The 12,401-nt window shown below is 55.7% G+C and overlaps 1 protein-coding gene across 1 annotated transcript; it reads left to right on the forward strand.

Annotated features, from left to right (window-relative positions):
* The first annotated feature begins 700 nt into the window (after window positions 1-700).
* LOC104566648 (uncharacterized) lies at window positions 701-10,973 on the forward strand. The gene is made up of 2 exons (XM_088528693.1): window positions 701-781; window positions 6,029-10,973. Exon 2 carries the CDS (start codon window positions 6,096-6,098, stop codon window positions 10,509-10,511), a length of 4,416 nt encoding a protein of 1,471 aa, XP_088384819.1. The 5' UTR covers window positions 701-781; window positions 6,029-6,095; the 3' UTR covers window positions 10,512-10,973.
* Window positions 10,974-12,401: the final 1,428 nt, after the last annotated feature.

Genomic DNA, 12,401 nt, shown 5'->3' on the forward strand with positions numbered 1-12,401 from the left:
GTGGCACCGCGTGCCCTCCCCTCCACCTTCCCCAGCCCGAGGTCTTGGCTTCGGCTGGTGGAGGTGGGTTTGAACCAGGTACCGGTGGCGAATTGGAGCAGGGAAGGGGCAAAGCGCCGTGCCCGTTGCTGCCGGTGCTTTGGGACACTCGTTTGTGGCAGACTGCTCCGCCTCTGCCCACGGCCACGGTCACATCGCTTCCGAGTGCGTGCGGAGCTGCACTTCTGATGTGCAGGATTTGCAAAGCCCCCCGGCCTGCCCAGCCCTTTGCATGCAGGCAGGGGAGCTCCCTTCTAAAGGCCGTCCCTCAAAATGAAATCTCTGTTTGCCCACCAAAATAAATGAGGGATCTGAAAGGGCTGCGGCTCCCGGGTGAGGACGTGCCACCTCAGGGCTGTCAGAGCAGGCATCATCAGTGCTCTAAGATCAGCTGATGAAAAACAGCCCTCGCAGCGTAGGCTTTTTTCTTAGCTGCGTTTCTTAGGTCTGAGCCATTTTAGGTTGGCTTTGGAGAGTCCCTTTGGCTCTTTGGTGGGATCCTGCCACTTGCTCTGGGTTTCTGTGGCAGGAGCAGCGCACGCCGCTCTGCATCGGCTGCCTCACTGCAGGAGAGGGAGGGGAGAGGTCATCCCAGTGGAAACAGTAAATTGGATTTTATAAGTTTATAGCTATGTTTTGTTTCTTTTACAGAACTATAATCCTGGTGCTTAGAGTGGTCTGAAAGGAACAGAAACACTTAGCCTTGAACTTTTGTTCTGCTGCTGCTTCTTGTGCCTCTGAGGTACAAAACATACCTGTAAACTTATAATCAATCAAACCGATGTTCAAGGGCTAAAAAAAGAAACCCAAAAAGGGCACAGGCTTCATGTTCAATAGTGAGACTCTTGGGGTGGGCAAACCAGAAGATTGCAGTTGGCAATTGGCAGGTTTTTGGAGACCAGCATTCCAGGTATGAAACAGTTGATTTCTTTCTCCCTTTTCCTCCTCCTTGCTCCCCCTAATCCTCCCCCGCCAAAAATATCCCGAATCCCACAAGGTGCCTGCACTGATGCCATGGCTGCGCAACGAAATTCCGAAAACTTGGCCTTTTTCCCGCCCCCGTCGGCCTGCACCGTGCCCGGCAGGGCAGGTCCCGTCCCTGTGCGGTGTCTGGGTGCGGGTGACGGAGCGGTGCCATCCCCGAGCCCGGCACAGCCGCAGGAGCTGGGGGAGGGCCGGCTCCCCGCTCCGCGGCGCGGGCACCGTGCAAACACACGTATTGCAGCACGCAGCTATGCAAATAGCTCGGGAGCACAGCACGTTTTCCTGAGCGTTAATTGCTACACCGGGACGGTTGCGTAGCAACAGCCACGATGGTGCCTCTGACAGCTCCTGCCCCTTGATTCCTCTGACACCTTCTGTGACAAACGGGAGAGGAGGAATGAATAGGGCTGGCCTGGGGAAGCTGGAAGGGCCAGGAGGCAGCGAAGGGATGGGCTTGGCCCGGTTGACTTGGGACACCAGGGTGTCTGCTGGTGACAGTAGGAGATGCAAACAACCTGGAACGAGGGTATTGCAGCCCGGGAAGGTATAGCTTCCTATAGGCAGCTTTGTGTAGACAGGCAGAAAGGGCAACATGCCATCTCCCAGGCGCTGTGGGAACGCACACCGACGGCGGGACGTCTGTCCCACATCCCTCTGTGCCCTGACGGAACTCGCCCGTAAGCGTGGAGCCCCAGCAAGCAGAGTCTCCGTGTGTCCTGCCCGTAGTGCCACGCTTCCCCCAGCCCAGCCAGGCTCGCAGCTTCTCCGGCCTCCAAAAACTGAGGCTTCCCAAATTTGTGGGAAAGGGTGAGCATGGACACTGGAAGAAAAGTGTGTAGAGTGTACGGGCAGAAAAGGAGTGATGTCCTGGGCCTCCCAGCTTATCCCTTGAGCCCAATAACTACTGCTTGGCCGCCCTGTGCCTCCAGAAAGGCAAGCTCCAGTGAGAGGAGTGCCTGGTTCCCAAGAGAGGAACCAAAGAAACCATGTTCCTAATTTCTGCTTCTCCGAGTTTGCCGCTAGCCTTCAGTGCTCGTTGTGTCTCTGCCAGCCAAACTGAAGAACCCGTTAGTGCCTGGTGGGCTCCTCCTGTGCTGGCACTCCAGTTCTGTAATCAGCTCACCTCTTTGTTGCCTCCCTGTTAAGCTGCATAAATAAATGATTTCTCTGAAACAGACTGCACAGTCTACAGGCAGTCCGGCCTACGGAGCCATGCGGCACTAGAAATAAGCTCTAGTTACACCTGAGCACACATCAAGCTCTGCTCCAAAGCTGTTTCTCTATGTGTGACCCTCTTAGCTAAGGCTCACATTGGACATCTCTATCATTAACGGTGCCAGTCCGCATGTGCTGCTTGCATTTGGCTATCCTGCCTCGGAGGCTTGCAGCATTAAGTGGGCAATCCTGTGTCCAGGCCTCACAGCCAGAGGATGGGCATGAGCCTGTTTTATTTAGTAATAACAGAATGCCAAGACATGCAGATTAGTGGGCACGTGGTAGTGACCCAGGCTGTGTTGTGCTGCGCAGGAGGCCGGGAGCGAGGGGAGGCCGCGGTGCCGTCGCGCTGGGTGGGAGCCTGGCCACGGCTGACATGGAGAGCCTTATCCGAGGGCCAGGCAAAGGAGGAGCTGCCAGAGGCACCTGGGCCAGGGCAGGCTGAGGAGGGAGTAGAAGGGCTGGAGATGGGAAATTGCTTTCAGTCTTTGGGACTAGGTGATGTGGAAGTGGAGAGCCCTGTACATAATGTGACTGCAGAGACAGCCAAGTTGTTGAGAGCGAGATGGGTTTCCCGAGGACACGGGGGCTTGAATCTTATTGGATTTATTTCCCTTATGAAGAAGGAGAACTATTTTTCTCTCTGCTTTTACCGTTGCAGTGTAGCAGGCTGCGTGTATCTCAGCTTACCTCCGCGGAGCACGGACAGGCGAACGCCAGAGCCGCGCTCGCAGAGCGGCTCGGAGGAAGGCGCGAGGTGCCAGCGAGGCTCAGGAGAGCCCTCTGTGCCACGAGTGGGACGGGGGCCTTTCCGAGCACATCCCCATGCACGCAGCGCGGGGCTCGCAGGCGACCGGCTGCGCTCTGCATCACTGCTGCAAGGCAAGGAGGAGTCGTGCCCGGTCGCCTGGCTCCATTCTCCCGAGGCAGGGACACGCTGGGGATGCAGCTCTTAGAAATCCGCCATCCCCTCCCTAGTGAGGCATCGCTCAGGCTGCAGGGGCCTTTTCCTCCTCTTGGCAGAGCCAGGCGAGCAATTTGCCTGTGCCTTGGGCCCATCCTCGGCGGGCATGTGCAGGCAGCCCTGCGAGCGAGCGCGCTGAGGAGGAAGGCCGCTGCCGCGCCACCGCCACCGCGCGCCGATCCCGCAGCGCTCCAGGGCCGGCGGCGGGAGCGGGGAGTGCGGGGAGGGCGGCGGCGCCACACGTCTGCCGCCGCCGCCACAACGAACGCAGGCTCGCGCGGCGTGGGGAAAATGGCTGCCGCTCTGAGGAGCCGGGCGCCCCGCAGAGACGAGCGAGGCGCCCGCCGCCCTCCAAGCGCGGCCCGGGCGGAGGCGTCCTGCCCCGCTGCCTCCTTGCCGGGGCCCTGCTCCCAGCTCCCGCTCCTTGCTCTCCAGGGGGACCAGAGTGTCCCTCTCCATCGCCATTGTTATTCAGCAGGGCGAGGGGAGGAGCTGGGCTGTGTAAAAGATCCTCTCTGACATAAACCCTCTGCAGGCAGAGCCCTGGAGAGGGGCCAGCACCTACCTGAGCATTTTTATTTAAATTAACCCCAGGCTTTGCAAGCCGGGAGTCCCGGCAGCACCAGGTAGAACCAGTTAAGACGGTTGCTGAAGGGCGGTCTCGCCTGCTTGAGGCAAAGCGCTCTGCAGGTACGTTGTTTATCGCTAACGTGGGGAGGCTGTTCCGGAGGTGTTAAAGTCCATTCAGCGAGTGCAACTCGCCCAGCCCTTCCAGGCAGTTTTGGTAAAACCTTGCCAGAGAGGCGCTTAAAGAGCCTCTGCCGCCGTGATTGATGCAAAGCCTCGTTATCCTTAAGATCTGGGCAAGCTGCGCAGCCAAGGGCTGCCTAGCAGATGCCCAGGGCTGGCTCTTGGCTACAGCCAAATGTTTCAGTGCAGAGAGTGGGTGAAGAGAGGCCAGGCCCTAGCCCAGCCAGGAGTCACCTCCTGCCCTTTGGTGGGTTTTGCATCGGATCCCAAGGGTGCCGGGGGGCCAGGTGGCTGGCGGTGCCTCCCCAGGTTTTACCGGTGGCCAGAAGTGAATCAGACAAGCAGTAGGTAAGAGCAGGCAAGGCCTTCCCAGGGACCTGCTCTGGCGCACGGGATGGCACCAGCACCGCTGCCTCATGTCACTGACTTTCTCTCCTCCTCCCTCTCTGTCAGTCAGTCTCGGCTCGCGAATCACCCTTGGTGCGGCACGGGGGCACTGGAAGCGAGCGCTGGCAGCCTGTTAAGGGAAAACCCCTGAAGCCATGGTAGATAATGCTGCTTTTCTCCAGCCTTGCCTTGAACGTGCGCTTAGCGCTGCTCCTCTCAACGCGGCCGATCAAGTGAGGTCAGCATCCCCGCTAGCAATGGTTCATGTATTCAAGACCTTCCCGCAGAGGGGTTCACCCTGGTTCCTGTGGTTTGTGCTGCAGCCCCATGGGGATTCCAGCGGGGCCAGTACGGCAGCTGAGACCTTTGCCAACCTCCTGCTGTATTTTAGCCCTCGGAGCAGGGCAAGACACACAGCTCGCAAGTCATCTGCTAGTCCACCGCAAGAGCAACACAGTCGCCAAAAGTTTCTGTGAGACCATACGGTAGCCAGCAGCAGTGATTCACTGGCTGGGGTCAATTAGCCTCATCAGCTTCCTGAGCTCTGCTCCTCCTGGTGAGCCGTGAGTCATCTCAGGAAGGGGGAGAGCAGGAGGGAATGACTTTCACTGCTTGGGTGATGGTAGAGGTGAGGGAGGTTTGAAGTGCAGCACTTACTCCAGAGCAACACAAAGTTGCTGGTAGAGGTCCCACACCAGGCAGCACAAGTGCTCAACACACACACAGCCCAGAAGAGCTGCTCTGTGTTGTTGGTAACCAGTACGGGTTTATAACAGTTCTTGGCATTGCACTTGCTAACAGCTTCTTGCAGATACTAGATTTGGGCAAGTCCTTAACTTCTCCATCAGGAAGTCCTGATTAATTGCCTCTGCTGAGCAGGTAAATGGCAGTTGTCTCTACTTAAGAGATGGCAGCTGGTAGCAGTGATGCAGAGAACAGTGGTGCTGTAGGAGGCTGCTTTTCTGTGCAACTGCAGCAAGTTGGCAGTAGGTCCTTCTTGCAACCTCATTAAGTGGCAGCAAATCAAAGGTCAGTGCAGATGGCAAGGTGCTGCATCAGGGAAGGGTGCATGTGTGTCTTGCAGACTGGGAATCCTCCAAATTTTCCCCTCTGATTACAGCAAAGGTTCCCCAAGCTGCAGTCTGCTCTTTTGCCCTAGGCCAATCCTCCAATTCTCTTTTGTTATCTAGAAATAAGCAGTGTTTAAGACTTAAGATTTTTGATGTCTGGCAGCTGCTCCCAGGGATCCTAGATGTGCAGTTGAAATTTGCAGACGGTTGCAGTCATTCTGGTGGGTCCCAGAAGAGCTGGACTTTCTGCAGCGGGCACTGTGCATACAGTATGTCTTGTTTTCTTTAGGAAACTTAGGTTTGCCTCGTAGTTGTCATGTGGCACCTACTCACCTAATTCTATCTAGGAAATTCTAGGTAGAAATGTAATAATGGGTGCTGTAGCAATGGGAGGCAAACAAAAGTGCAGTGCCTATCCTGCCTATGATATGCCTGCGTAAGCGTACACACTAGGGACTGAAGGGACACCTGCCAACCTCATGACAGCAGGACACTTGATCTCATCTGGGATCAGGCAAATGCTACGCCTAGGTGGGAAGAGAAGGGTTATTTCAGTTTTGCAGCGTGAGCCTTTGTTCCCTGGGACGGGTACTGATTGCTTCTCTCTTTGTCTCTCTAGTGAGGATGCAGCAGAGACAATAGCAATAGACTCTAACAATCAGCCGAAGTCTCCGCTGGAAAAGTTTATGGTCAGACTGTGTACGCATCACCAGAAGCAATTCATTCGTGTGCTAAACGACATATACACTGAAGTACAGCCAGACTCCGAAGGCCAGCAGGTACCTGAATCTGAAAGCATGGAGGCGTCTACTTGTGGCTCTGGTTGCAGCCAGCGAAGCACTGAAATTCAGGACAAGGGTGCTGCTTGTACTGAATCAAAGCCCCCTTCTTCCTCAGACCTAGGACAGTTGGGGTCTGATGGCACCCTGCATGTTACAGGACAAACCCTGAAGCAGCCTACGGAGCTGAAGTCTACGGACAGAGCAGAGAGCTCCAGTCCTGCTTTGAAAAGAGACTTCTCTGAAATCCCTGTTACTAGACTTAGTTCTGCTAGTCCAAAGGATAGCTCCACCCAAGGATACCTCAGCACGTTGAACTCTTCCTCTTTGAATTTCCATCATGCCGCAAAGAACTTGGAAGGACAGGCTGCTGGACGTGAGCAAGAGATCGGTGTCAGAAAGTGTGAGGACAATAAAGAGCAGGTAGCAGGTAAGACTCTCATGGAAGGCTATATCTCTGTCAAAGTGGCAAATATGAACGGCAGTGAGGACAGCTTAGACAGCTGTCTGGGGTCCCAAAAGAACTCTTACAAAGCTTTACCCGAAGAGTCCTGGGATTCTGGCTTTACGGTGAACTCTCCTCGCAGAGCTGACAAAGAGAACGCTTTGCAGTGCAGCTCGAAAGCCTCTTTGCACCAGGACTTCGACGTGAAAGAACCAGACGCGAGACCAAAGCAAGAAAACCACGTGCTGCACGCCGCGGCCAAGGGCAAGGCGGGCTGCCCCCTGCACGCGGGCGACAAGGGCCCGCTAGAGAATCCCAAAGAGGGCTGGCTGCCCGCGGGCACCGCGCCGGCCGCCCCCCGCGCCCCCGGCGGGCACCCCCGCGCCAAGGCCGCCCGCGCGCCCCGCAAGGGCAGGAAGGCCTCGGGGCTGAGGATAAACGACTACGACAACCAGTGCGACGTGGTCTACATCAGCCAGCCCATCACCGAGTGCCACTTCGAGAGCCAGCGGTCGGTGGCGTCCCGCAAGACGGCCAGGAAGAGCACGCGGGGGTACTACTTCAACGGGGAGTGCTGCGAGCTCCCAACTGTGCGCACGCTGGTTAAAAGCTCCCGGGTGGAAGAGAGAGGCAGCGGCCCGGCCCTGCGGACAGAAGCGCTCGTAAGCACTAAGCCGCCTCTGGTGCTCTCGGCGGGTGGGTCTTTGGGGGTAGGAAGGGAAGGCGAGAAGAGGGTTTCCCTACGGCTCCTGGCAAAAGGGGCACCATCCAGCAGAGAAACTAGAGAGCGAGCTGACCTGGGCTCTGCGGAACGCGAGCCCTGGGATAGCTGGGCGCTGAGGTCAAGGGAAGCTGCTGCCGCCGTGCCCCTGTTCTCTCTGTCTGCTCCACCCAGTCCTCAGAAAGAGGATGACTCGGCCAGCTCGCAGCCCCCAGGCTCCCCTCCCATGGAAAGGGGGGAGGCGAGAGCTGGAGGCGCCGTCTCCTGGCAGGCTGGCAGCAGGCTGGATTCCCCTGGGGACAGCGGGCCCGGAGACAGCAGCCCGTGCGCTGCGGGGCTCACGAGCCTCCCTGCCTCGGAAGCACGCGGTGGGGAGGAAGGTGCCCCAGGTTCAGAAACACAAACTCTTCCAGACCTTCCTGCCAGCCCGGAGCCAAGGCCTCCCTTGCAGCCCTCTGCCGCTGTGGACACCGCAGCTCTGGCCAGTGCTGAGCTTCCAGGCGCTGGAGATGTGGAGCCCTCCGGGGTGCACACTGCAGAGCCCTCCCCGTGCTCTCTGCAAATTCCCGACGAGCCTCCTGCCGCTGTGGATGGGGAGAGCCCCCCAGAGCTCCCTGCCGCCTCGCAGTGTGCGGATGTGAACAAAAGCAGCCCTGCTGAACCAGAAGCTGAACTCTCCGGCGTGCTGGGCGACAGCTCTCTGGAGCAAGGAGAGGCTGTGCCAACTAACGCAGACCTCCCTGCTCCCTTGGAGTGGGAGACAGCGCAGAATAGTCTGCCAGGTGAGAAAGAGTCTGCTGAGGGTGAAACGTTGCCTGAGCTTGAAGGCTCAGAAACACCAGGGAAAGACTTCATCTCTTCCAAAGAGAGTCTGGACAAGAAGCGAAAGAAAGGAAGGCGAGTGCTTGTGGCATCGGACCGGCGTCTCCGAAGCCAGCAGCCACCCGGTGAGGGCATTGTGGAGGAGGCCGGCTCTTCCAGCTCTGAGCAGCTTCCCTGCCTCCAGATCAAACTCTCCAAGAGTCCTGGCGCTAAGCGGTTTAAGAGAGAAGTGCAGCCGGATGAGGTAGCATCCATGCACTTCCCAAATGACTGCTTCCATAAAACGTTGCTCGAGAACAGTGAGGGGCCGAGCACCAGCCAGGCTCCAGAGAGCAGCCCTGAGCAGCTGCCAGGTGAGGAGAACGGTGTCACTACTAGGCAAACCTATAAAAGCATTCTAGCAAAAGAGACTGCAGCAGAGGGAGAAAATTCCTCAAAAGATGTCCCCCCTGCCAAAGGCAGCCAAAGTCAAGCAGGTGTGATGCTGGAAACCTGTGTCCAGGCTGATTCTGAGCAGAGAAGCCTTCTCCTCCCCCAGGAAAGCAGTGTGGCCACAAGTGATGCAGAGCAAGTGGATGTGAAACCAGGCGATGACAGTGCAAAGGAGGAGGAGGAGAGTGCTGACAGTGCCATGGACATGGAAAAGATGGAGAATTTCGAGCCAGTGACCAATTTGCTTCTATGTCCCAGCAGTAGGGGTGGAAGCAAGCATGTTCCGGCAAAGGCTGTGAAGCATAAAAAGGTAGCCCTGCAGTTTTATAACTTAAGACACACGCCTGCACCAGTAGACACTGCAAAAAAGAACCCACCAGGGAAGGAGTCTATGCAAGTGATCCCCAAACTGAGGGACGAATGCACTTCAGGGAATGACGACTCCCCAGCATTGGAGGATATAGACACAGCTGACAGCAAGCCAAAGTTCATGGAGTGGTGTGCTGAAGAGGAGAACCAGGAGCTCATTGCTGAGTTCAATACCCAGTATATGAAAATTCAGAAGGGCTGGATCCAGCTGGAAAAGGAAGCGCAACCGACGCCCAAGGTAAAGAACAAAGCTGACAAACTGAAAGAGATTTGGAAAAGCAAGAAAAGGACACGGAAAAGTAGAGGGTCACTGGAAGTTCAGAAGCTTTCTCCTGTCCAGATGTTGTTTATGAAGGCCTTTAAACTGTCTGACATCTGCCAGTGGTTCCTGGAGACAACTGAAACCAGATCTCTAGTAATTGTGAAGAAACTCAACACCCGTCTCCCAGGGGAGATACCCCCCATTAAAGTGCCCCTGCAGAAGTATTCCTCTTCCAGTCTTTATCCCAGCTCACTGCAAGCTGAACGTTTGAAAAAACACCTCAAGAAATTTGCTGCAACTACCCCAGCTCGGAACAACCTGAAGAACCAAAAGTTGTGGGCCAAAATTCGAGAGAATGCTGAAAAAGCAGAAGCTGAAGAAACCGTTTGTCCCAACCAGACATCCCCTTCTGAAGCCAGCTCTGAAGAAGTGAGCGAAGACAAAAGCGTTCAGTCCACTCCGAGCCTGCCCACGCAGGCAAGCACGAGGATCCTGCGGAAATACTCCAACCTGCGGGGGAAACTCCGAGCCCAGCATCGCATGATGAAGGCAGAGAAGAAGAGCGACGTCCTGGGGGATCACTCTGCCGTGGAGAGCAAGCAAAGCAGGAAAAGCGTGTGCATCAACCCCCTGATGTCGCCGAAGCTGGCCCTGCAGATCAAAGCGGACGCGTTTCCTGCTAAATCTCTGTCGGTAGAAGGGCCGGGAAAGGGGCGGAAAGGAAAGAGCAAATCCCAGGAGGACCCCTCGCCCAAATGCGACCTGCAGCTCAGCAGGAAGAAGAGAGCGCTGAAGGAGAGCGGGAGCCCGCAGGAGCGGTCCGGCTCCTCCGGCAGAGACAGGCTGCCTGCCAAGAAGGCCAGTAAAATAAAGCATTCGGAGGTGAGCACAAAAGCTCCTGCCACCAGGAAGCAAGCTGCCATGGAGAGGAGCAATAAGCTTGCTAGAAAGATGTCTTTGAAAGAGAAGAGAGCCCCAAGAAGGCAGCTGGAGAACGTGCGGCTCCCCGTGCGGAAGGGCAAGGAGAACACGAGCCGCCGGGCCGTGCTGCCTCCCGGCCACGAGGAGCTGGCCAAGTCTCCGAAGCAGAAGCCCCTGGGGGAGTCCTCGACGCGGTCACAGAAGATGGCCAACAAGAAGCCCAGCAGTGGGAAAACCCTGACGAGGTCCATGAAGAAGATGCAGGAGAGCAGCGGGGCGCAGGGGAAGAGGAAGCTGAGGGCAAAAGTTGACTGTTCACACAGCAAGCGCTCGCGACTGGATCCGAAATAGCGAAGAACTGGTTGCCATGTACAAAACTGTTGTATACTAGTAACCCTTTACCATGCATTAACTAAAGCTGCTTTTATAAGCTGTAGCAAGCCTTTAAAAATCCGCAGTTAATGGAAAACGCCCGTGATTTTAGGCATCGGAGGATGTATCTCGGACAGAGAAGAGATCAGCCTGTCTATCTCTGCTGTTCAGAAGGAAGTTCCTGCAGTTTGAACGATCCTTGGATTTTTAAACTTGGAACCAGGCAGTTTTAGTTAAAAGTACAGTGCCTTATTTATCACTTTAAAAATAAAAATAAGAAGCTCATCTGTGTGATTTGGAGGCTTGCGTTTTATACTTGAGGCACAAGCACTTGTACTGTAGCAGAACGAAAACCACCTTTGTGCACATGAAGTAGCTTTCAGCAGCCTTTCAGTGCACGCAAACATTTCCCTGTCCTTCAGAGTCCTGCTTCTGTCTGTCTTACTAGTGGCATTTAAAGCAAAACCAAAACCATTTCCCATCGGTGAGGGAGAGGAAGGTGAATCTGTCATTTGTCGGTTCGTTAGTAGCAGCTACTGGTGTCCCACACTGTTACCTGCATAGAAGTGTTAACGAGCTACTTGTGTGTATGTTCTGGTCACCGCCTCGCTCTCTCATCGCACAGGCCTCCAGCTGGGGTGACCTGGGCAGACTGGAAAGGCAAAGGAGATGCTGTGCAGATCCTGGGCGCTGGTCTGGGTGGACAGGCTGGGCTGTGCTCGCCCTCACGTCTTCCAGTGGCAGGTTGAACCGGTCCCGTTACGCCTTGGTTTTGGACAGAACGTCTTCTCCCATCCGCAGCTCGCTGCACCGGTGTCGATTTCTGTGGTCTCGGGCAGCAAAGCGGTTTCTGCAGCTCTTTGCTAAAGGTTGAGTCTCTTGCTTTCTCCTGGCCTGGCTCTTCGTGCTCTCCCCCAGCGGGGAGCCCTGGCCCTCACGGCACGTCCTTGCTCACTTGTTGCATAGCGCCCTCCTAGAGCAGGGGTCTCAGTGTTTGGAATAAGGTTGAGACAAGGGTCTGAGTAATTTTTAATTTTTTTAAGTATAATTTCCCTTTCATCCTCCTCCTGGCAGGGTGTGTTTCTCCTTGCAGTGTCTCCGTGCTGTGGAGCCCAAAGCCGGGGGGAACCGGCCAGGCCATTGCTGAGCTCTGTCCTGCCCAGCGCCTTGCAGGTCTCCTGCGCATCCACGAGTCAGCGAGGAGTCCGTAATGGAGGCGCAGGGAGGCCCTCGCACCTCGGAGGAAGACGTGTAGGAAAGGCAGCGAGCCACCTTCCCGTGCACGTGGCCCTGCCGGCGCAGCGGCTGGAAGCGACCGCTTCGCCCAGCACCAGGGCACGGCCAGCACCTCAGTTCTACGGCTTCGCTTTTGAGTCGCTGCCCAACATCTGTTTGCAGATGTGGCCGGGCAGCGGGAAGCCGATCGCTGCCTTTCAGTCTGCCGTCGTACCCACTTAGTACAGAGGGTGAAAGAAGGCGTTTGAGATTCGCACATCCTTTGCAGGGCACCCCCGGCTCTCGCGGAGATCGGCGTTCCCTTCCCCCAGTGCCAACGTGCACGAGTCTGCAGCACGTGTTTCTCTTACTATGAAATGGCTGATTTTTTAAAAAAAGAAAAAGAATCCTTTACCTTCCCTTTGAATCATGCTAGAATAAGTTAACTCTCTGAACAGCTATGAAGTGATTAAATCTAGCTTATCAGTCCCTGTACAGATTAATATGAAGTTATCTATTACTTTAATTTTTACTGCATGTATTAAATATGTCAAACATTCCATCAGGAAAGATTTAAAAGCATTTGGGGAGAGATGTGAGGAGGGAGGGCGCTGACAGCAGTTCAATGACTGCTCCGTACTTTTCTTATAGGTT

The sequence above is a fragment of the Tinamus guttatus genome, unplaced genomic scaffold, assembly GCF_059628265.1.
Source record: "Tinamus guttatus ecotype Peru unplaced genomic scaffold, ASM5962826v1 Tinamus_guttatus_pri_ptg000314l, whole genome shotgun sequence".
In the NCBI taxonomy this organism is placed as follows: Eukaryota; Metazoa; Chordata; class Aves; order Tinamiformes; family Tinamidae; genus Tinamus; species Tinamus guttatus.

Excerpts from the sequence above, each read along its gene's own strand:
- LOC104566648 (XM_088528693.1), top strand. The coding sequence starts at position 6,096 with ATGGTCAGACTGTGTACGCATCACCAGAAGCAATTCATTCGTGTGCTA.